At 41.5% G+C, this 21,483-nt stretch overlaps 2 protein-coding genes across 3 annotated transcripts in view; one reads left to right on the forward strand and one right to left on the reverse strand.

Moving 5' to 3' along the window:
* The window catches only part of kcnab1a (potassium voltage-gated channel, shaker-related subfamily, beta member 1 a), a 120,033-nt gene extending 109,060 nt beyond the window's left edge, over nucleotides 1–10,973 (forward strand). The window contains exons 7-14 of one of the 2 annotated variants that reach the window (XM_031752741.2): nucleotides 294–337; nucleotides 498–584; nucleotides 4,340–4,425; nucleotides 5,642–5,762; nucleotides 5,997–6,091; nucleotides 6,601–6,721; nucleotides 7,118–7,206; nucleotides 7,413–10,973. In XM_031752741.2, the coding sequence (XP_031608601.2) occupies nucleotides 294–337; nucleotides 498–584; nucleotides 4,340–4,425; nucleotides 5,642–5,762; nucleotides 5,997–6,091; nucleotides 6,601–6,721; nucleotides 7,118–7,206; nucleotides 7,413–7,502 (733 nt within the window). In that variant the 3' untranslated portion in view covers nucleotides 7,503–10,973. The remainder of the gene's footprint in view (nucleotides 1–293; nucleotides 338–497; nucleotides 585–4,339; nucleotides 4,426–5,641; nucleotides 5,763–5,996; nucleotides 6,092–6,600; nucleotides 6,722–7,117; nucleotides 7,207–7,412) is intronic. The other variant, XM_031752739.2, reaches the window with a different exon arrangement.
* An 84-nt stretch (nucleotides 10,974–11,057) lies between these two features.
* On the reverse strand, nucleotides 11,058–14,221 carry ssr3 (signal sequence receptor, gamma). Its single transcript, XM_031752729.2, has 5 exons — nucleotides 14,009–14,221; nucleotides 13,540–13,666; nucleotides 13,071–13,169; nucleotides 11,949–12,080; nucleotides 11,058–11,322 (listed from the first exon to the last, which is right to left on the reverse strand). Exons 1-5 carry the CDS (start codon nucleotides 14,139–14,141, stop codon nucleotides 11,256–11,258), a joined length of 558 nt encoding a protein of 185 aa, XP_031608589.1. The 5' UTR covers nucleotides 14,142–14,221; the 3' UTR covers nucleotides 11,058–11,255.
* Between the last annotated feature and the right edge of the window lie 7,262 nt (nucleotides 14,222–21,483).

A 21,483-nucleotide genomic window follows, 5' to 3' on the forward strand; every position in this document is an offset into this window, starting at 1 on the left:
CATAATGATGCTGAACAGCTGAGCGTGCGCTGACCTATTTACTTTAAACAGCCTGAAATGTACATTTGGAGCTCGTGTTTTTTGGTCGCCCAGCGGGGTTCAAAAGTACCTTAAATTGACTTTAAGTCTGCAAAGTAAAACCAGTTTGAATTCCCACAATTTCAGGAACTTTAAAAAAAAATCTTATTCCATTTTTGTATATAAAAAAACAAGTGAAGCTGTTTTTTTGCTGTTGTTGTTTAATTAAGTGCAGTTTATGATTGATGTGATATGTATGTGTTTTATTCGATCAGAGCAGAGACAGAGAGAGGGTTGTCAAGGAAACACATTATTGAAGGTGAGACATGCAAATTTAACATCTCCAAAAATGACAAAGTTTTTTTTTCTTAAAGAGTGAAATTGTTTAAAATTAGATCCCAGTAACATGTTATAAGTCTTTCAGTTCATTAACCTTTGAGTGTCCTTTGCCTCCGTGTGTGTGTGTGTGTGTGTGTCAGGTCTGAAAGGCTCTTTACAAAGGATGCAGCTGGAGTACGTGGACGTAGTTTTTGCCAATCGCCCAGATAGCAATACTCCCATGGAGGGTGAGTCAGTGTATCAATATTTCCAACAACATCCAGCTATGAAACTAATTGAATCAGCTGGCTCTCATTCACAGTGTCTGACTTTCAGCAAATGGAACTGTTGGTGTTATTGTGATAGTTTGTAAGATTCATGAAATAGTTGCGTTGTTGCTCCACAGAATCATATATTTACACTTGCAGAAACATGGCTTGGGTTACCAGTATCATGGCTGAGAACTGTATATAAAAATAATCAAGTATCTGTAAGTAATGTAAGTTATTATGTCTTTTCAAACATAATTCTGATTTTTGACTGTAGAGAAGCTGTCGGTGAAATCCAGTGTGCAGAAAGCTATTTTCTGTTTGCAAGACAAATTCAAGAAAACCTCAGAATATCTTGTCTAATCTGAAACACAGTGCATTAATTTATCACGAGTGTTTGTACAGTGTCTTTGACGAAGAACATATTTACCTAGTGGTGTTAGAGCTACTTATTATTTCTATTATATTGAACTAGACATGTAGACTAGTTTTGCTCTTGGAAAATCTGTTCTTTAGTATAACTAAAGTGAGGCAGGCAGTTCTGCATAATTCATGATCAAGAAGTTTCTTATTAACATGCATATTAGTAGTCCAGTGGTTCCTCATTAATCATTATAAATTGATTGGGTACTATTGCTTACTGAGGTAGAGCCTCTTAACAGTGTGGTTTGTTTCAGTAGCTTTTTAATTAGTGCTTCTAAGCAGTCAGTAGAGCTGCTTTGTTTTATATGAACTGTGCTCTGGTTAATATTACATTTTAATATTCCAATATAAATATGATGTGACACTGACGTGAATGACAGTCCATTTAACAGCATTAAAGCAAAATGCTCTCGCTATTATAAATTTATATTGCTGAAGCTTTAAACATTGCATAAGTGAGCTTTTAATAGCAATAGTGTAGTGGTTTACACTAGTCAGAAGCTGGAGACACAAATCCCCTTTGGGGTTGGATCAGGAGGGGCGTCCAGCTCAAAAACTGCAAAATCAAACATGCAGAGCTGCCCGGTGTGGTGACCTGTTATGAAAGGGGAGCGGTCAAAAGTAGCTTTTAATAATAGCAAATAGCTACTGTATATACCAGGGAAAGGTAATGGTAAAGTAAGGGCATCTTTCACACAGAACTAACACTCCACACACACACACACACACACACACACACACACACACACACACACACACACACACACACACACACACACACACACACACACACACACACACACAGTGAAACAGAGAGCAGGTTGTAACTGGATGTTTTTTTGTCAGTTCTTTTGTGCTTAAGCTTGTCAATTCCTTTATCTTGAAGCTGTTTGGGATCTGCTCCTGTACACACTTATTTTCTTTTGCCTGGTGCCCTCACTGTTCTCTTCTTATTTAATTCCTTCAGCTTTTAGATGTTTTTCATGCTTGTTGATGCACGCTTTCTTGTTTTTCATGCTTCCCCAGACTTGTTTTGCTCTCTGTTTTGCTATGCTGCCCGGAAATAGATGCAGGTTGCATTTAAATGTGAGCGCAGCATGATGCTACGTAAATACAGAGCAAGGACGACAGGAGGGAAGGGCAAAGAGAGGAAGACAACAATAACAAACGAAAGGAAAGAAAGCGAATTGTTGTCTTGTCTTAATCCTGTGTTATTTCCCCTGGCAGCATACTATTGAGTAAGACGTCTGTGCTTCAGGTTAATTATTACTCTGTGCAGGGAAAAACAAAAATCTTCATTACAAGTCTTCTTGGTTTGTCTTGATTATATACTATTGGTGCATGTTGTTTTTTCTTTTCTCTCTGGGAGTTCTTAAACTTTCTCGCCCCGCATAATCGGTTATCTTGCCAAGTATCGGTTGTGCAGAGTGAAAAACAAGAGTCCTGCCACAGTGAACGATTGCACTATAATTGGAGTGAGCACAGGGCGATGATGAATAACCTTAATGACAGTCCTAATCTCAGTTTTTGTTGGCCCTGACTGCCGTTGGCTCTCACAGTCAGCAGCGTTGGAGCTAATTGCACCATTAAAAATGCAGTAGCTTGAATGTGATCAGAAGGGCTTTAGTATGTGAGCTTGTTAGTTTGTCCCCGGAGTCGTCGGGGAGGGGTGATGAGCCGTCAGCAGGTAAAAAAGACTTGAGGAGGCGGGCGGCCTTGTGAGGGTTTAATACATTTATTTATTTATTTTCGATTAGGTCATGACAGAAACTGGAACGACATGAAGAAGAAGCTTCTTTCAAGGCCGCTGATTCTCTCAAATGTTGCCTTTTTATTTTCTTAGTCTTTTAGTTTTTGACTGGTTTTAGTTTTCAATCTTTTATTCATCATCTTTTCTGGCATTGTCTTTTTATGTAGCTCGGCTAAAAATATTTTGCCAAGCTCTAGATGTTTCACATCAATCTTCTGATAATATTCTGACTACGTTATCGTCATATTCTGTTGAGAAAAGGTTAAAAAATTCTCATTTTTGAGATTTCTTTTGCTTTTCTTTCTAAAGTATTTATATGTTTGACATGTCCCTGTCCATCTGCTGTGTAATTCTGGTTTTACTGCACTGTATGTGGCTGAATCTTAGGGGTCACCACAGTTTCCATCTCTTCCTGTCCTCCACTTCTTCCTCATTTACACCACCCACCTGCGAGCCATGGCCACATCATAGTTTTCTTTGGCTTTACTTTTATCCGCTTGTTCTGCAGCTCTGTGTTAGTCCTTGTTTTAATATTTACCAAACCTCTCCTCTGCATAAGTCCAAGCCAGCACAATCTCACCTCTCTACTTTTTCCCTGAACTCTCTGATCCAAGTTGTGTCTCTGTGATATGTTGAGTCCTAATAATCCTGTCCATCTTTCCATCTGCCTCCAGCTCCACCTCCTCTCTTTTCATCTGCAACATTATCTCCAACCTATATGCAGCGAGGGCTTAATGTAACTGAACAATGATTTTTGTAATGTAAACCACCACAGTGGGTTTAAACCAGTGCAGACTTTAAGCTTTAAATCAACTGATTTGACAAAAGTATCCCAAATAACTTTTTCAGAATTACAGCCATTTTTATACATTGTCCTTCATTTTCAAAGGCTCAAAAGTAATTGGACGTGGCCAGATGTGGCCCGTTCTCTTCCTATTTCATGACAAATCAGGTAGATGAAAGATCTGGAGTTGTTTGCAAGTAGCTGTTCACCTTGATATCACTTGCTAGTCTCCAATTCTACAATCACGAGAGGCCTTCATGATGCAATCACTTAAAAGAAGGCCAGTTTGGACTTTGCCAGCAAACATCTAAAAGAGTCTGAACAGCTCTGGAAATAACAAAAATATTTGGGCAGATGAAACCAAGATGAACTTTTTCCAGAAGGATGGGAAGAAAAAGTTCATGAACTGAAGATAACCACATCTTCTGTCAAACATGGTAGAGGAAATGTTATAACTGTGTGACTTACAGTAGAACAGGGTGATTATTTATTTATTTATTTAGTATTTACTGATGATATGACTGCTGATAGAAGCAGCACGATGAATTATTTAGTGCAGTCTTGGATTGTTTTATTTAAAATCCACTAGCAGTGCAGTAAAGTGGCAAAATTACAAAATAGTGTCTTTTGTACTCTTGCACTCTTCTCTCACTACAAATCACAAGCATCTATAAATATTAGTGATGATGTTTCTCAGCGAGCAAAACCGAAACACACACAATTTGTTCACTGTCGATCCAGCTGACTGATACGTGTGATAACTGCGTTTATCTACAGAGATTGTTCGAGCCATGACCTACGTGATAAACCAAGGCATGGCCATGTACTGGGGGACATCTCGGTGGACGGCCATGGAGATCATGGTAAGCAGCAAACAGCTTTGAGTATAAGAAATGAAGAAGAATGAAGATTTCCAAATAAATGTTTCCTTTACACATTTGGTAACCGACCACAGATTGTATATAAATGGTGGATATAGCATCAGGGCGTGAACAGTCAAGCCAATGCAGATGTGCCTTTCCAGTGACCAGCATATTCACAGTATTGAAAATGAATGAGTAATTACGGAGCTGATAATTGGAGGGAAGTAGGGAAAAAAAAAGTAGAGTGACTGTAAAAGACTGAGAGTGAAAAGAGGCTTTTTCAGTAAGTGGCACAGGCACAGTGGCTTCTTCTGGCTTTTGTTTTGTTTTCCTGTCAGAGATAATCCACTTCCTGTTTCAACCACTGCTGCATTAATGAATATATACATGAGGCAGAGAGTTATGAAGTGAACACATGCCTGAAGTGACACTCAAGGACGTAGCATCCATCCCCTCTTATCCCTCTTGGTCTCTTTATCACCCTCCTCCTCCCTCTAAGCACACTGCAATGTGTTGACATTCTCCCTCTCTGGCTGTGAAGAAGAAGCAGATATCTTTATAAAGAACAACAGGCCCAGATGAACACTGTGTAATTTAGATAGCATCGCTAATGAAGGTGGCTTTGATTCTCAGCAGTACAGCATGCACATGCAGTTACATGCATGGACGCGCACACAGGCTGGAGGCACATGTCACGGGTTGCAGCGCAGAAGGGCAACTGGTAATTTGTAAGTTGAGTGATGGCAGTGATATTATCCGTGCATCACACAGAATACACTCCCACTTCGACTGTGCTCTCATCCTGACATGTGTTGCACAGCAGGAAACCCACTAAATTAAAGGGTATTTAAAGAAGCAACAATGGCACTGTTTTTCTCTGAGTAGGTGTGTGTGTGTGTGACTCCTCTGGCATTTGCCTTTAAAGGATCCGTGGAGAAAATAGATAAGGAAATTTGAACATGGTGCCTCCAAGTTGTGATATGAAATATTGATTCGCTGACTTACTGAGAGGCATGCATTTGAATTTGTGCCACGCTCCCACAAGCTGATTAACAACCCTCCCTCTCTCATTTCTTCCCCCGAGTTTATCCCAAACCTGCCTGCTTACAGACCAAATAGCTATATAGCTATAAAATAACAATCTTTTGAACAATATATGAAAGTAAATCCGCATGAAACATCGTGATGAGCATCTTTTCTCTGTCTTTATCTCTAGGAGGCTTACTCTGTGGCGAGACAGTTTAATCTGATCCCGCCAGTGTGCGAGCAGGCCGAGTATCATCTTTTCCAGAGGGAGAAAGTAGAAGTGCAACTGCCCGAACTTTACCATAAGATAGGCAAGTGTTTTCTGCGTGTTTGTCCACAGCTTGATCAGTCACATGCATCCTTGTGTCACTTCCCTATCCACTCCATCCAACAACCTTTCTGACCAAGTTTCTCTCCTTCTCTGTTGCTCATTTCCACTGCGCGTTAATCACCCTCTCACGTTTCCACTTTTTCTGACGCTCTTCTCACACATTTCATCTCACTAAAACTCCTCTTCAACTCTCCTGCTGTGTCCATGGTTACAGGAGTTGGTGCGATGACGTGGTCACCGCTGGCATGCGGCATCATCACAGGAAAATATGAAAATGGCATTCCTGAGTCATCCAGGGCCTCCATGAAGGTAAGCGTGAGGGTTCGTCAAAACAGAGTGACAGTGAGAATCAGATTCAAAGCAGTGATTCATGACTTGCGCACTTCAGGTGGTGTCGATATCTAAGACATGAGACAGATGAGATCTGGGGAGGGTTTATGGAGGTTTGATTTGGACACACTGAAACTTCGGGACATGCATATGCAATGTTTTCGGTTTAGATGTAACCAGACAGAGTTGTCTCCGCATACATGTTCACCTTAAAGTTAAATATACTCATGCTTTAGTTTTCCAAGTTGCCTCATGTTTTGCATCTTTGAGTGCATCTGTGTCCCTGACTTGAGTTGAACAAACAGATCAATACAAGTTTACTTTAATTAATTGAATAAATGATGAAATTAAGGCATGTCTGTAGCACTGTGACTACACCTCTGTGTGTCAATAAATTAAATCATACATCAGCTCTGGAGTCTCCAGGCTCTCAGGCTACACCCTGCGTCTCTTCACTCATTCAGTCTGTGTCTTCTCTGTGCTGTCAGTCCTATCAGTGGTTGAAGGAGAAAATAATAAGTGAGGATGGAAGGAAGCAACAAGCCAAGCTGAAGGAGCTCAACCACATCGCAGAGAAGCTGGGATGTACCCTGCCTCAGCTGGCTGTGGGTAAGACTTCCCCGTCTTATAGCAAATACAGCAGAAGCAGCTTAAAGCAAAGCTTTTAAACCATAAATGCACAGACCTGTCAGACAGGAGCTGGTTTATGTAAGACCGGCACATTTCTCATCACCTTCGTTGGGTATTTGTTGTCTTTCCTGTTTGATATTTCCTCCAGCTTCCAGTCTACACACCAACGCAAAACTTTTCTGATGCACTTGTGCTTGCACTGCATCCCTGTGGATGTTCAAATAAATAGCTGGGTGTGTTGTGCACTCCCCATGTGATAAATAGATATCCAGGTTATGTGCAAGAGTGCTGGAACTTGAAGACAATAATCAGAAAGTAATAATCAGACGTGTGCCGCTAAATAGTCAATGACTGACTATCTTCTGCTTTCTGCAGCTTGGTGTCTAAGAAATGAAGGGGTGAGCTCGGTCCTTCTGGGAACATCCAATCCTGAGCAGCTCACTGAAAACCTCGGGGCCATACAGGTCAGAACAAGCAGACACACATTTTGCTGTTACCTTTGTTTCTTCACCTGCATCCTCTGCTGTCTTCCACTTATATTGATTTCTAGATCAAAAAAGCTGTCCCAAGTCTGTACCTATAATGACTTCAGACTTTCTTCACATTATTCTCCATGTCTTCCTTCCTTCGCTCCTCTCAGGCTTACTCAGCACATCTCTTTCTTTCTTAGGTCCTTCCCAAGATGACCTCCCATGTGGTGTCAGAGATCGACCACATCCTAGGCAACAGACCGTACAGTAAGAAGGACTACCGCTCTTAGACCAGGCAGGTGGACTTCCAAGAGGTCAGCTGTACCTACCTACCTAACCATACTGCTACCTTGGACCCTCCATTCAGTGTTCATGTCCATGGTTCTCTCCTCGGGCCCCACTCAGCTCCAGCCTGCCTCAGCCTGGAACAGACAGCCTTGCTAAGTCCAGCGTTGCATACTGTACCTTTGTCTGTTTGAGCCTTGTCCTGATCTGATCAGCTCTACCAGGCTCATCTCAGGTGCCCAGCTCAGCTACGTCATGCTTGAGAAACTCAGCTTTTTGCAGCCTGAAACACAAAACATGATCCGCTTCAGTAGTTCTAAACTTTGTGCTCCTCCCAAATCAAAGTGCTGCCACGTGCAGGTAGAACTATGCAGATCTTAAAGTAGAACATGTAAAAGTTTAGATTCAGGCTTATATTTGAGATCCCACAACATCCTAGTTCAGCTCCATCCAGGGATAGATATACAACTGACCTGATATTTGGATTAAAATTGTATGAAACTACAACTGTGGCGCCTCATTTTTAGAATATATCCAACTTTACACTCACATCCAGTTAGCAGATAAACCAAAAGAAGCAAAGCGGGCGTATTTAAAGTGCCTTCCCGAAGGGCACCTTGATAGTAGCTGCTAAATGAGACGCCTGTGTTACTTATTTATTGAGCTCAGGCCTTCAGGTCTCGAGCCCGCCCATTGAAAGCCAAGACCTCCACTCACAAGTAACATAATTTGAGCACAAAATTCATATTGGGCCCATATTTCATTCATGAGTACCACTGTACCACAGCTGAATACATGAATGCAAGAAATCAGAGGTATCTCAGGAAAGTGGACAGTTGTATTCTGAACCCCACCCGCCCCCACCCCACTCAGTGCTTTCATTAAATCGCTATGCAGAGCAACAAACAGAATTACCATAAGAGTGTAAAACTCCAACCTCCTGTGTTGGAGGTAAGCAGCAACCAGGTGACCTGCGCATAATACAGAGTTTTATTAACATGAATGAAGCCTCAACAGACCCGATCCCTATTAGCCTGAATTAGCTTTTAAATACCTACCAAGTATATTCTGTCCCGTATTTAGAATAGTTCAAAATAAGTATTCAGTGGATTATAAAGGCTGCAAATCGTGAGCGTATTTACCACCAGATGCATGTTTCCCTGCTATAGTGTGCCTCTTTCTTCTTTTCGACAAAGCACATAATTAAAGACTAAAAGAGGGTTTGATCAAAAAGTCCTGCAAGCTTGTCCCCCCAGCCCCCCAGGTGTGACAGAGTGCTGCGGGACTTTGAGTACTATTACATATTGGACTCTGTTTGAGGAGAGAGTGAAGCATGTCGCCCCCGTGTGTTCTCTCTGAGGAACTGCTGAAGAATCCCACAGAAGAGAAATAAAGCGCACTGCTTTTCTGCCTGTGAACCGAACCTGCATCGCTAGATCGCTCCAGCAAACCTTGAGGATTTTGGACTTAAGCTTACGATGAATCTATGAAATAAAAGATAAACTCGCCTCTGGTCTTGTCGTGTTTAGACGACTGCTTGTTTAAATGGCCCAACGGGGCACAGACTCAAGGTATTTGGGATGTGGCAAAGATTACAGTATTTATTCTAGAGTAGTTAATATATATGAACTTTATTTTGACATTTTGAAATACTGCTTTTGTTTGAAGATGCTAAATGTACATAGGATGTTAAGAAATACTGTGTAACATAAGGAGAAACCCATCGAGGAGCCTCTCGTGCAGACGAGGACTTCACCGCAGTGTATGGCTCACACATAGCAGACGTGTAAATAAAGTCACTTTCCTGCTCCTCTGCAGCATCTGCAGCATCGCTGCATCAGTTGCAACGTTTAGGCCGCCCTCCAGCCCGTCCTGCTCCTTCCATCCTGACAAAAATGTACTTTTGTCTCCTCAAAGACAAAGAAAGTCAGAACTATTTATAAGGATTAAGATTTAAATTTGTATTTCTCTTTTGGATTCTGCGTCAATAAGAGAATCGTTCTAAAAATGAGCTTCTCTAATGAGACGTGACAAATGAGATTAAAGGTTTGTTAAAGGACTTGAACGTGGATCGACCCTTCGGATTTCATGGCTGTCACCTTGACGCATTATTTTTGTTCTCTTTCATGTGGAAAACAAGCCATCTCTGAGATCAGCAGAAATGTTGGCCAGGTTCCGACTGAGTCACTGTCTTGTCCTTGGTGTGCATCTGTTGACTTGCACCACAGATACCATCTATATATGTATCAATCAAGGGAAATCTCATTAGATTACAAGCGCCTACAGTTATCCAGAGCACGCTGTTACCTGTTTTGGGATGACACACTAAAATCTGTTTGGCTCACAGCTTATTTAAGAAGTCTGGCCTTGGAGGAAAACTAGAGTTGGATCCAAAATGCCTTGAAATCAAGAAAAAAACATCATATTTTGCTTATTTCTCATTCTCTATGTGAAAACTGCACCAACTTTTCCTACACAGAATCTGTATTTGCTTTGTTCACTTATTTTTTAGCTTTTGGTGGCAAACACGTGCGACTGAGACACAAAGGTAAACATTTAAGTTTTTGTGCAAGTCAACAGCTTTCCCATCAGTTTGAGTCGGTCACTGTTGGACTGTGGCCACCTGGCAGAGTGCCTTGAATTCCTTCGACAGGAATAAATTCAGGGATGTCTTTCACTACAAGTTGGTAAATGGGGTTTGGCTTCTGGCCTACAAGATATGTAAGATTTTAAAACAAATGTATGCAGATGATATTATTTGATTGCCTAATCTGTCTCCTGTGTCACTTTAATAGAAAGTTGTAAGCATCAAGCACACGCTGACAGTGTAGCTACAAAAAAGTGCTGTCTTTAAATTGTTATTATTCTCTATTGAATGATGCGCTTACTGAGGGTTATGTCACCGAACAGTGGAGCTGATTCTGTAAACTGGTAGCTTCTCCGTAAATGGGACTCGCTTTCAGAGGAATGCAAAACCTACATATTATCAGCTCCACAAACTTCGGGAACAAGCAGTGCAACAGTCCTACAGATATTAGGAAAAGTAATGCAAGATGGACATTAACCTTCTTGTTGTCTGAGAGAACAGTGACTTGTCTTTGTGGTCTTCTCAATTTCTTACAGACTTGGAAACAAATCTAAAATAAAAACAAGCAAGTCATCTGTGGCTGTTTTTCAACTTGTTGAAATCCTGTAATGTGCCACATCAACTGTTACCCAAGGTTTCTGGTTTTGGTATGAGTCCTACCTGATAATCAGCTCTGAAAACTCAGAGGTCACTGATTCTACGTGTTGTTGGGTGGATGAAAAACACTTGAGAGACATTGAGTTTGGTTCTTGTTGTGTCATTATATCGTTTCCCCTCCTGATCAGTGGTTTCTCTGTAAATACTCTATATGAAAGTGTGATTAGAAATAAAAGCATTGCCAATGGAAACGGTGTCTAAGCCAATCAATGGACCGTATAATTCAAACAGATTAATAATCACGCGAAATCCTGTTGTTTTCTTAAATTAGATGTAAAAAAGCAGACTGAACAACACACAAATCAAATGACACAGATGACAAGTAAACAGACTTGCTTTATTTGTTACAAAAACAACAGAAGACAGATCTGTAGAAACACCTCTGGAGATAATTTGATCACGAATTTCATGAAGATGAAAAGTCATATTCCCCTTGTAAACCCTGTTCCTAACATGAGTGTACACTTCTTTAGCCCATTTCCTACCCTCCAACCCAATCCCCCCCTTTCTTTCTTTACTTTGAGCCGGTGGAGAGCAAAGCAATGAGTCCTGAAGAGGCACTGATGGACAGAATGTAGTTGCTGGGAAAAGGTGGGTTAAGGTAAACGCTGGTAAGAAAAGTTGGCAGACATTCTGTGCAGATATGAAGCATACAGTGTTACTTTAGACAGGGAGTTTTGTTTTAGTTTTAGTTTTAGTCATAATTTAAACATCAAATTTCTTTTAGTCAATTAAATATAGACTAAAATATAAAGTATAAAAATGTTAGTTTGTAAAGTTTGGCGGGCAGACGGTGTGGATACTCAAAGTTGTAAATGTGGTATCTTAATGTAGGATTTTCAATGTTTAATGTTTCAACCTTCGACCTTATTGCACGAGGAGATTACTTCTGATGGGATCAATTCCAAACTCGTCCTGCCTTTCTACACAACGTGATCAATTCTATTTATTTGTTGAAAAAAGTGTCAGCACACCTCATCATAGGTTTTGCTCCTCGTGCATTAGTTTTAATAGTTATCGTCATTTACGATCAGTATGGCAAAACTAACTCTGGTAGCATAAACCTGAAATAATCAGTTTTCTATTAATCTGTTAAGATGTGTTAAAAGAATAAATGTGCTACAACAAAACCTGTCATACATTTCCAACTTAAATATACTTGTGAACTATATACCACCACATTTCTCATACAGACGTGAAAGGATACACGGTGGGGTTGAAGTTCTTGAGCAGGAAGAAAGAGGCGATGATGACGAGAACCAGGAAGAGTGTGTTGTTGTAGAAGATGGAGAAGGTGGTGGCCTCGTAGTCAGCGACCTCGTTCTTCTTCCACAGAATTCTGGACAGGAGATAACAAGGACGACATTTGGTTTTTATCTACATGTACCAGGCTAACGCAGACTTTGTTAGAGACAGTGTGTGAACAGAAACAAGGTGTTTGATGCCAAACATAGACTTACACCCTATTTGTGCTCACTGGATTGGTCCATTTAAATGCAAACAGTGAAGGTGCCACAGCTCCATCAGCATTTATACCAGCGCTGAGGGTGTGAGTACGCCCTGAGGGTGTGAGTACGCCCTGCTGTATTCTCCTGAAGTGTCGCCACTCGGACAAAACCTTTTCCCAGAAAGTGTCTTCTTTTCAAAATGTTGGAACATCTCCCTCCATATAATCTCTGACTTTCCGATCTTCAGTACTGATTTATCATCATACTTTTGACTTTTGATGTACGGTGACGTTCACAAGGGCGAGACCAGTGAAGATAAATGCGTCATTAATGCGACCAGAAGAGACTGCACCTGAGTTTAGCACCTAACGCTGGCAGAAGAGGGTGTTGTGATATGTTGACATGAGATTATAGTGTAACTATTATGAATATAATACAGACTAAAATACTGTAAACCTGTAAGCTCACATATTAATGATCTGTCCCATTCTCACCACAAAGGCTGACTGCTGCTTTCTTACATTCATTACAGTTATAAAGACTTTCTGCCTGTGTAATTCATTTGCCAGGAAAAATAAAAGTTAAAGATAAAGTTGGTAAAATTTATAATTTATAATTTCACTTTTAAGATTACTGACACAAACCAGAAATACTCACATCAGTTTGCAGCTTTCCCAGAGACAAAAAAAGGTGTCGCACCACTGAATGAGGTATGTAAAACTGTATCCTTACAGGCTCAGAGTCAGATTGCTATATAACCTACTTCCACTTGGTTTGAAACACCACCTAAATTGGTGGCCCCTCCACACAAATAAGCAAACGCAAGTGTGTACAGAGCGTGTAGTTGCTGAATTTGGGCTTACATGTGCACTACGTTTTACCTCTCATCTTTCTCCTTGCGGGACATCTTGCGGTTGTCAGCCTCAGACAACTTCCTGGTTACCTCCTTTGAAACAGCATCCTCACGTTTCTGTGCGACCCTGGAGCGTGATGAGTGGAAGATAACAAGCATTAAGACTTTAATCAAATCAAAACACAACAGCAACCCTCAGTAGATTCAGTTTCTAATAAGAAGTAACAAAATACTTTCTGTACTCAGTCTGTCGATTCTTAATCTGTTTCAAAGTTTCCCCAATGAATAACATCACATCTGTCAATCGAGTTGATCGAATTAAAAAAGCTCTAACTCTACAGAGACAGTTTGATTCCCTATTTGTGTTCAAACTACTGATGATTATATGTTTGTGTTCTTGTCCCCGTGTAACTGAAGTTAAAAGGTATGAATAAAGTATAATATGAGGCCCATTTAACCAAACATATTAGCGCGTGTAGTGGATTTGTCCTTCTTACTTGTGTTTGAGCACAAACTTGACGTTCTTGTAGGCAAAAGCAACCAGGTAGGTGCTGACCAGAGTCATCACAGCATACAGAACTGCAGACTGGACCAGGTCCATATGCCAGATCCTCCAAAACAGCCCTAAAGAGAGAAAAAACAAGCACAAAAACCTGATCAAACTAATTAACTGGGACTGGAATTTTTCAAGTAAAATCTCCCTGAGCTTTTTTGTGTTTTGATTCATTTGTTACTGCACTTCGTATCACAGCGTTATTACGAGGTCACATTAGCATTCCTGATCAATATTATTAACTGTCCTATGTGCTATATCTCTGAACATTACGTGAGCTTAAATATGTAAAGTAGCGGCTCTGAAAAGCTCGTTTTTATGAACAGTTTCTCATTTTTCCTCCTCCACTCACTCAGTGTTAGCTAAATTAGCGGTTAGCAGCAGCTAGCTTCCCCAGTCTATGCTGTACTCACAGATGGGGATGGCAGAAACGATGAGTGCATTTCCGTAAAACAGAGCTGTGGACTTTGCCGACAAGTTTCTGCTGAAGTCCTGAAGGAGAAGATCTTCTTCTGACTGCTGCTTGTTGCTGCTTTTGGGAGCCATGAGTGCTCACTGAACGGCCTGCCTGCTTCTCAGCTCCGGGTAGAAGAAGACTGACACGTCGGTGAATGGAGAAGAAGAGAAGAGAGACGCGTCAGCACTCCGTCTTCTTCTTCTTCTTCTTTGTTTGGACGACGAGGGAGATGCTGTGGCTTATTGCTGCCCTCCACAGGAAGATAAGGACACAGCACTTGTGCCGTTGCACAATAGCCTACTTTAACGATATTTTTGTGCACCTTAATATAATGGGCATTTTGACATGTAGAATTAGGTAAACACGTCTGATTCTGATCACATTAATGAGGGCTGTTTCATGTAGGACCACAAGCCTAATAAAGTGACTGGTAACAGGGTTATAGAGCTATCAGATGTGGTGACCCTTTGACAAGGAAACAACTGAAAATGGCTTAGAATTAGCTGTAAAATTGTTTGATGAAGCCTTAGAGATCAGTCAGTAGGCCCCTTGTAACCATTGGTTCAAGGCAAAAGTGTGTATTTTATTACTAGCTGGTAAGTTGTTACTGTAGGCTGCCGGCAGTCGCTAGCATGAAATAGGTCAAAAAGAGACATAGTGATATGTAGTGCTGCAATAGACACCCTGTGATTGCTTTGGCCACTAGCGGGTTGCTGTGGTCACCAGTAGCTGCATGGAAGATGCCAACTTGTCTGCAAACACTTCACTGAGTCTCTGACCCGGAGTGAAACTGTGAAAAATGATATATGAAATCCCCAAAAACCGATTCTGTTCATCTGGATGTAGCGTTTTCAGTGGGAGAAACGTTTTGTCACTCATCCAAGTGTCTTCATTCTCAGCTGACTGCACGTTTCCCCAGCCTTATAAACAGTACCTTTGCACAATGAAACTAGCCCACTGAATGAACAATGGACTGTGAGGTCAGTTTCTTGATCAATAATATGCAAATTGTCATGATGCCATTAATCAACAACCACTGATCAAAGACCGTTGATCAATGGCCATGAGCACCATTCACAGAAAGTTGAGGAATGGATGCAATCACAGCATTGTAATATGCTCCCTTCTTGATTCAGTTGTTAATACGCTTTAAGCTCTTAAGATATTCTGATGGCCTCTTTCTTGTTTTCCTAATCTGCTGTTGCAGTGAGCAGTGTATGCTCATGATTAACTCATATTTAGCACACGTTTCACGTCATACTAAAGTGAACACAGTGAGACTGTCTCTACCTTCTTTGAATGTATATGAAGTCCTGTTACAAACCTTTTTCGTAGCAATATATATATGACAGCATAATATAACAGTGTATTACTATACTAATACTTCCTCCCCTCTGAGAGTCTCTACCATATTGTGGTGGAAGTGTGTGTGTGCACCCAGGAGCTATATTGTTCTGGGTGAAAGGCCAGATAAAGAAAACTCTTATGATGACCAAAACATCAAGGGACCAGTTTATCTTGCCCACAACAGAGCCCAGCGCTGATGTGGAGGGTGTGAGTCTGGTGGCTGGTGGCCAGATGCTTAGCCCAAAGCAGCTACATGGGTCCCTCCTCCTATGGGCTCAACACCCAGGGGTAGATTGAGGATTGAGTGACTATTTATCATGAGGTTTGGCAGCAACCTGGAGGCGAATGGACCCTGGTAAAAGAAATTATTGTTTCTATTTGGATGTACGCAGTTAGTATATAATTCTTGTTTTGTGTACATATATAAACAAAACATCCATTTCTATACCACTGTTTTTTTGCCTCATGACACCGAGACAAATTTGTAATTTTTGGTGTTTAAACTTGGGAATAAACGTAATTCTGATTGTGAATTTTTTGGTATGTGTGTCAATTCTGTGACAGTCATCACCAGCCAGCAAATAGCTGATTACAAAATAAAAGAATTAAGCTCTCTATCCTGTTACACCGCATCACAGTGCAGTCAGATTAGCATGCCGTGCAGCACACTTTAATATAGTAACAGTTTGTTTTCTAACAGTAAACAGGTCAACAACCCACTGCTTTAACTGCTTGTCCTACTTCTCATTTGCATCTTCCTCTCTGCAGCATCTGTCATTTAGAAACAGATGCTATCATATCACCAATCTCATTCGTGATGACATGAAAGATAATTCTTGAGCAATGTCATTCTAAAGCTCCAGTCAAGAGTTCAGCTGCTTGGAATATTTTAAAAATTTCCCCACTAGAGGGCGATATCTATTGCTGTATACTCTGTGTGTGTCATTTAAGGTGGCCAAATCTCCAGTCATTGGTGTAACAGTTGATCTGCAGGTCTCAGATTACTGGGATTTTTATAAACACCCACAGAGAGTAAGACTGTGGCTCACAGTCGCTGAGTTGCCAAAGTATTTCTCACCCTTAAAAGTTGGCTAAAAATCAGATATTTTAGACTTTATGGAAAAGTATGAGCTGACACTTTGTGAAGGCAATGAGGATAAGTGGATTATAATGCCTTTAAAAGCACCACATCACTTAAATTCTCAGTTTCCATGTATAGGTTAGTAAAATAGGCCTTGTCTTTACTCTACAGGCAGATTACTTCTCCTCTTGCACATATTTGCAGCTCCTCCTCTACACATATTTCTGAGAAGGAGGCCATAGTCCATGCTGTTCACTTGAGTGTGACCATACAGTCACAGATGCACGGCACATTAGTACACCATGAGCCTTTAACCCCTCTCCTCTTTATCTCATCATCCAAGCCTGTCACTTCCCAGCCCCTGCAGACATTTTAGGACTGCAGAAAAAAACGGACAGATAGTCTGCTGCTGCAGCCAGCACAGTGCTTAACCCCCCACTGAGCTATTTTCTTTCTTTCTATGTGTTTGGACAGAGGAAACAGCACGCATGTTTGACTGAGTGCGTGCATTGAGCGGGGGTTGTTACGTGTGTGTGTGTGTGTGTGTGCTTGGACGCAATGCAGACAGGCAGGTTTGCGTGATGTCCCTGTCTTTAAATGGGGATAGAGCTTAGGGATTAACCGTGCACTTCAGGGGTGCAGGAGAGAGGCAAAGAGGAGGAGCGGGAGGCAGGCAGTGATGCCAAAAGCCCTGCCAACACAATGCCAGACAAGGCTGTTGATCTCGCTCTCTTTCTCTCTGCCTGTCCTGTGTAAGTGCACATGTTTCTGCTAGATTACCCTGGCTTTGGTGACACCATAGACATAACCGCTACAGCACAGTGGCACATGCAGGACTCCTCCAAGGCAGCTGGCCTGGCAGTGCTGCAGTTGTAGCTCCTTTCTTGTTCTTCCTTAAGGAGAGTTTATGACAGCTCAGCTATCAGCAGTGACAAATTCTTTTTGAGTTATCTTTTCTCGCTTGCCTGAAGCTTATGGCTCTAGGAGCATCTACATTTCTAAAATCTTTATGTAAGCATGAGGTGATGATACCATGTGGAAATACCAGCGTTGTGTCACTAGCTTTCCAAAGAAATGAGATTATAGTCTAAGCATGTACTTTATCCACGAAGCCAGGTTTCATATATCTTGATTATCAGACACGAATGCAGTTAGTTTCGCAAAAATACAGTCTAAACTCACTGAACATGAATAATGGATTTTAAAACAAAAGTGGTCACAGAACTAAGTCGCTTTCCACAGCTTTGCACATTATGGAAGTCCCCTGCCGCCGCAAGAAATATCTCCCAAATGGTATAAAGTGTGAGTGAGCTGCCGTGTTGTCAGACGACATCCTCTGACTTCAAATGGATGAAAGAGGAACAGCATTTATTAATGTTTCATCACAGACATGTGGCTCTGAAGTGATGGAGTTAGAGGACTCAGAGATGCGGCTTTTAGGTTTTGTTTTCCTTTCCCTCAAACTGTTTGGTTTCTAAATAAAGAAAGAGAGAACTCAACAGAGCATTTTTATTCTGTGGATTACAGCTGAAAAGGAGCTGTTTCTATGTACATCATTACTTCTACGGTGTCTCAGAAATGTGTGAGTATATATTTTAGTTTTAATTCGCTGTCATGTACCACATTTGAGCAAATGTGCTTTGCCAAACAATAAACTGAAAATACTTGAGGCTGAATTGAAAAAGCCAAAAAACAAACAAGAAATCCAGTTGAAAGTCAAATGGAAAAGGCCACAAGCGTTTTCCAACAATGGAATTAAAGAGCAAACTCAGTCCATAGGGTATAGCTGTAAACAGTGGAATTGCCCAAGGGTGGACCTTGGGCAATTCGCCCTAGGAGTGGCATCAGACAAAAAAACTTCTATACTACCAAGGAAGGTCAACAAAGCCATGCTCTCTCAGCCTTAGCTGGCTTGAAAGATCTGGCTTTCTGCTCCAGGTGCTTTGTGCATCCACATAAAAGGGTGCATTTCACACGTCACATCACTTTTATTCTTCTCAAAATGATCCCCGTGAGTGACACCCACTGCGATTAGAGAAATCTATAAAGAACACAAAAACATAACAGCAACTGTTGCTTCTTATATACAGCTGATTATTGGAGCTCTGACAACTTTAGGCTGGATAAATTTAAACAGTACAGCTTACTGTCCCATTCCCTAATTAAGAAATGTGGAAATCGCTTTAGTTTGTCAGCAGATTAAGGTGAATTACTTTTATTGATTAGATACGTATTCTTGTTGTGTGTCCTGTGCTCTAGTAGCTGCAGTTCCAGCAGTGTAAAAGAGACTAAAAAGAGCTGATTAGAATCAAGCATTAAAAACATGTGCACATTTTCTGCACCACCAGAGAATTGCACGCAAATTCCAGTGACAATGTGATGCACTGTTTGAGCTGCTGTCACTTTACATGCTAGATGTTAATAAGGCACAGCTTAACAAGTTGTGCACCACCCAGCAAAGAATCTGTTATACACTTAAAAACCTGCTGTAAGTAAAAGACTTTGTGAAAACACTGCAATCCTTGCTGATTTTAATCCAAGCCGACCAACATAAGGTACCATGGTGATTTGGCCCAGTAAAAAAAAACAGAGAGACACTTGCATGACACAGAAAACCCTGACTTTAAGCTGGACATAGCTCATTAACCCAATAATCCCACAGTAGACCTCTTCAGCCTGTAAACATGTTTGTTTCTGGGATAAGTTGGTATTTTAACATCAGTCTATGGGGGACTGACTTTTAGAGCCAGCCTCGACCCAGCTGAAAAACTCAGTTTTGGGCGCTTCATCATTTCTTTTATTTGTCTTTTAACCTCCGGGCTAAGTTGCTGCTTGGGCAGGATCTTTATTGAGTGAAATTATTTGCAGCCCTGACAACGAAATTTCAGAGGAGTAGACAAGCAAGAAAAAACTTCAAAAGCACTGCCATGACTAGATGTAGGGTATTTTACATTTTTCCTTTATTTAAGTTCGGGTAGAGACGTTTGTTGAAATTGCTGGCTCAAAAGGAATCACTGGGTTTCTCAAAGTGCCCTGAGGTGACTTTTATTGTGCCGTTTAGGTAAAACTGAACTGGAAATACAGAGTTATCAAAGATCTCTACGCATGTGCTTCATCTGTTAGACAACAGGGGCAGCTGTCCCTCCCCCTCACCCCACCCCCACAGTTGTCCACCAGCTGCAGGTTGTGGAGACGTCACCAAGCCTCTGGCACCGCATTTCCTTCAACATGCCACGTTGGTGTGACAGGCCCTTAATGGTGAGATTTTAAGTCGTTTCTTAAGGCACGGAGACAGTGGCAGCAACATCAGCATCCACCCACCCTCCCTTCCTCCCAGATACACCCAGCAGCCCTTTCACCCCCACTCCCCCACCCGTAATGTCTCTCCCGTTCACAGACATTTACTCAGATGGTTGCGTGTGCTGCTCCGCTCCTTCCTCCTTCGTGTCCTGTGATTTATGTTTCCCCTTCGGCTCAAAAGCACGGAGGAAAATGTGATATGGTGGTGTAGGGAAGGTGGAGGGGAAAGGCTGCGGGTGTGGGGTGGGGATTCCTCAGAGAGAGATTAAGGGAGGAAAAGGAGTGAAATACTTGTCTTTTCAAAGGATGCCAGACATGTGTTTACACTTTCTGCCCACTTTCACCATAAATAGTTTCCTCACACTCAGGGTTGCACTCTCACATGTGAATCTGCACGACTCTGTGTTTATGTGTGTGTGTGTGTGTGTGTGTGTGTGTGTGTGTGTGTGTGTGTGTGTGTGTGTGTGTGTGTGTGTGTGTGTGTGTGCATCTGTTGTTTCTTGCATGATTTTGATTGGTGGTCCTCAAAATTAGTCTCTTATGCAGATGATTATACATTAACGAGCACTCGCTCTGGAAAAATGACATAACTTTCTTCAAAAATCTCTTAATATCTGCCAATTATGTGAGGATTTTCATTTGTTTCCACACAGTTATGGCCTGTTTTAAAAATCATTTCTGCATAAAGTACCATTTGTCATTACTGAGGCCCAGTTCGGGGAAATCCATTGAAACTTGAGGCTGATTGGTGTATCCATTTTTTAAAAGAAAATCATTTTTCTTGCGTTATGTTTATAAGTTTACGAGATGATAATGACAGCAATGCTGTGTGAATCATGTTGTAGGTGTGGAGGTGCAGCTTCGGTCAGACAGACATTATTTATCGGGTCAGCTAGACCCAGGCGCTGCGATTCATAACTATTCGGATTGCGATGACACAGGCTTAGCTTCCCCTGGCAGAGTTACGGTGACCCTCCAGGCAGAGCTCGGTCCCAAAACAAACGCTTGCACAGTTCCAACTCTTCACTCCAGTAAACCCCAGATTTCACAGCGTACTCACAGAGAAAGCAGATAGATAAGATAGCTGTGTTGCAATGTGTGGATGCGTAAAGAGAAAGCAGTCGTCTGTTTGCAGTGTTTGCTATTAATGAACTATGTGGGAATTTATATCCTTAAACAAATCAAAAGAGGACGCTTTGCACAGGACATTGTGTGCATCATGCGTGTGCATGTGTGTGTGCTTTGCCAATGTGCAGAGACAAGGAGGCTAACCTGCTGCCAACTCAGTTTTTCTTAGAAGCAAAGAGAGAGCAGAAGATGTTGACATTCTGGCAGTGGAGGGGAGCTGCTGTTCCATCTGCATCTGAAAGGTCACTGCGGTGGGTTTTAGAGCACGATTTGTGTGTGGATGCGTGCATGTGTGTGTGCGCCAGTGTGCCTGCCAAAAGCAATGTGTTTAATGTGTGTGTCTTTCTCATCAATTCTGTGTGAAAGAGCAGAGGAGAGCTATAAACAAAGATGCTGGAAGTGTTGGGCATAGCACAAACAGAATAGTAGGAATCCAACCCCCTACCTCTCTGACACACACACACACACACACACACACACACACACACACACACACACACACACACACACACACACACATACGTGTTTTCGTGAAATATCAGGACCTATGACAAAAATGTGACAAATGGGAACGT

The sequence above is a fragment of the Oreochromis aureus genome, linkage group 14 (assembly GCF_013358895.1).
Source record: "Oreochromis aureus strain Israel breed Guangdong linkage group 14, ZZ_aureus, whole genome shotgun sequence".
Classification (NCBI taxonomy): Eukaryota; Metazoa; Chordata; class Actinopteri; order Cichliformes; family Cichlidae; genus Oreochromis; species Oreochromis aureus.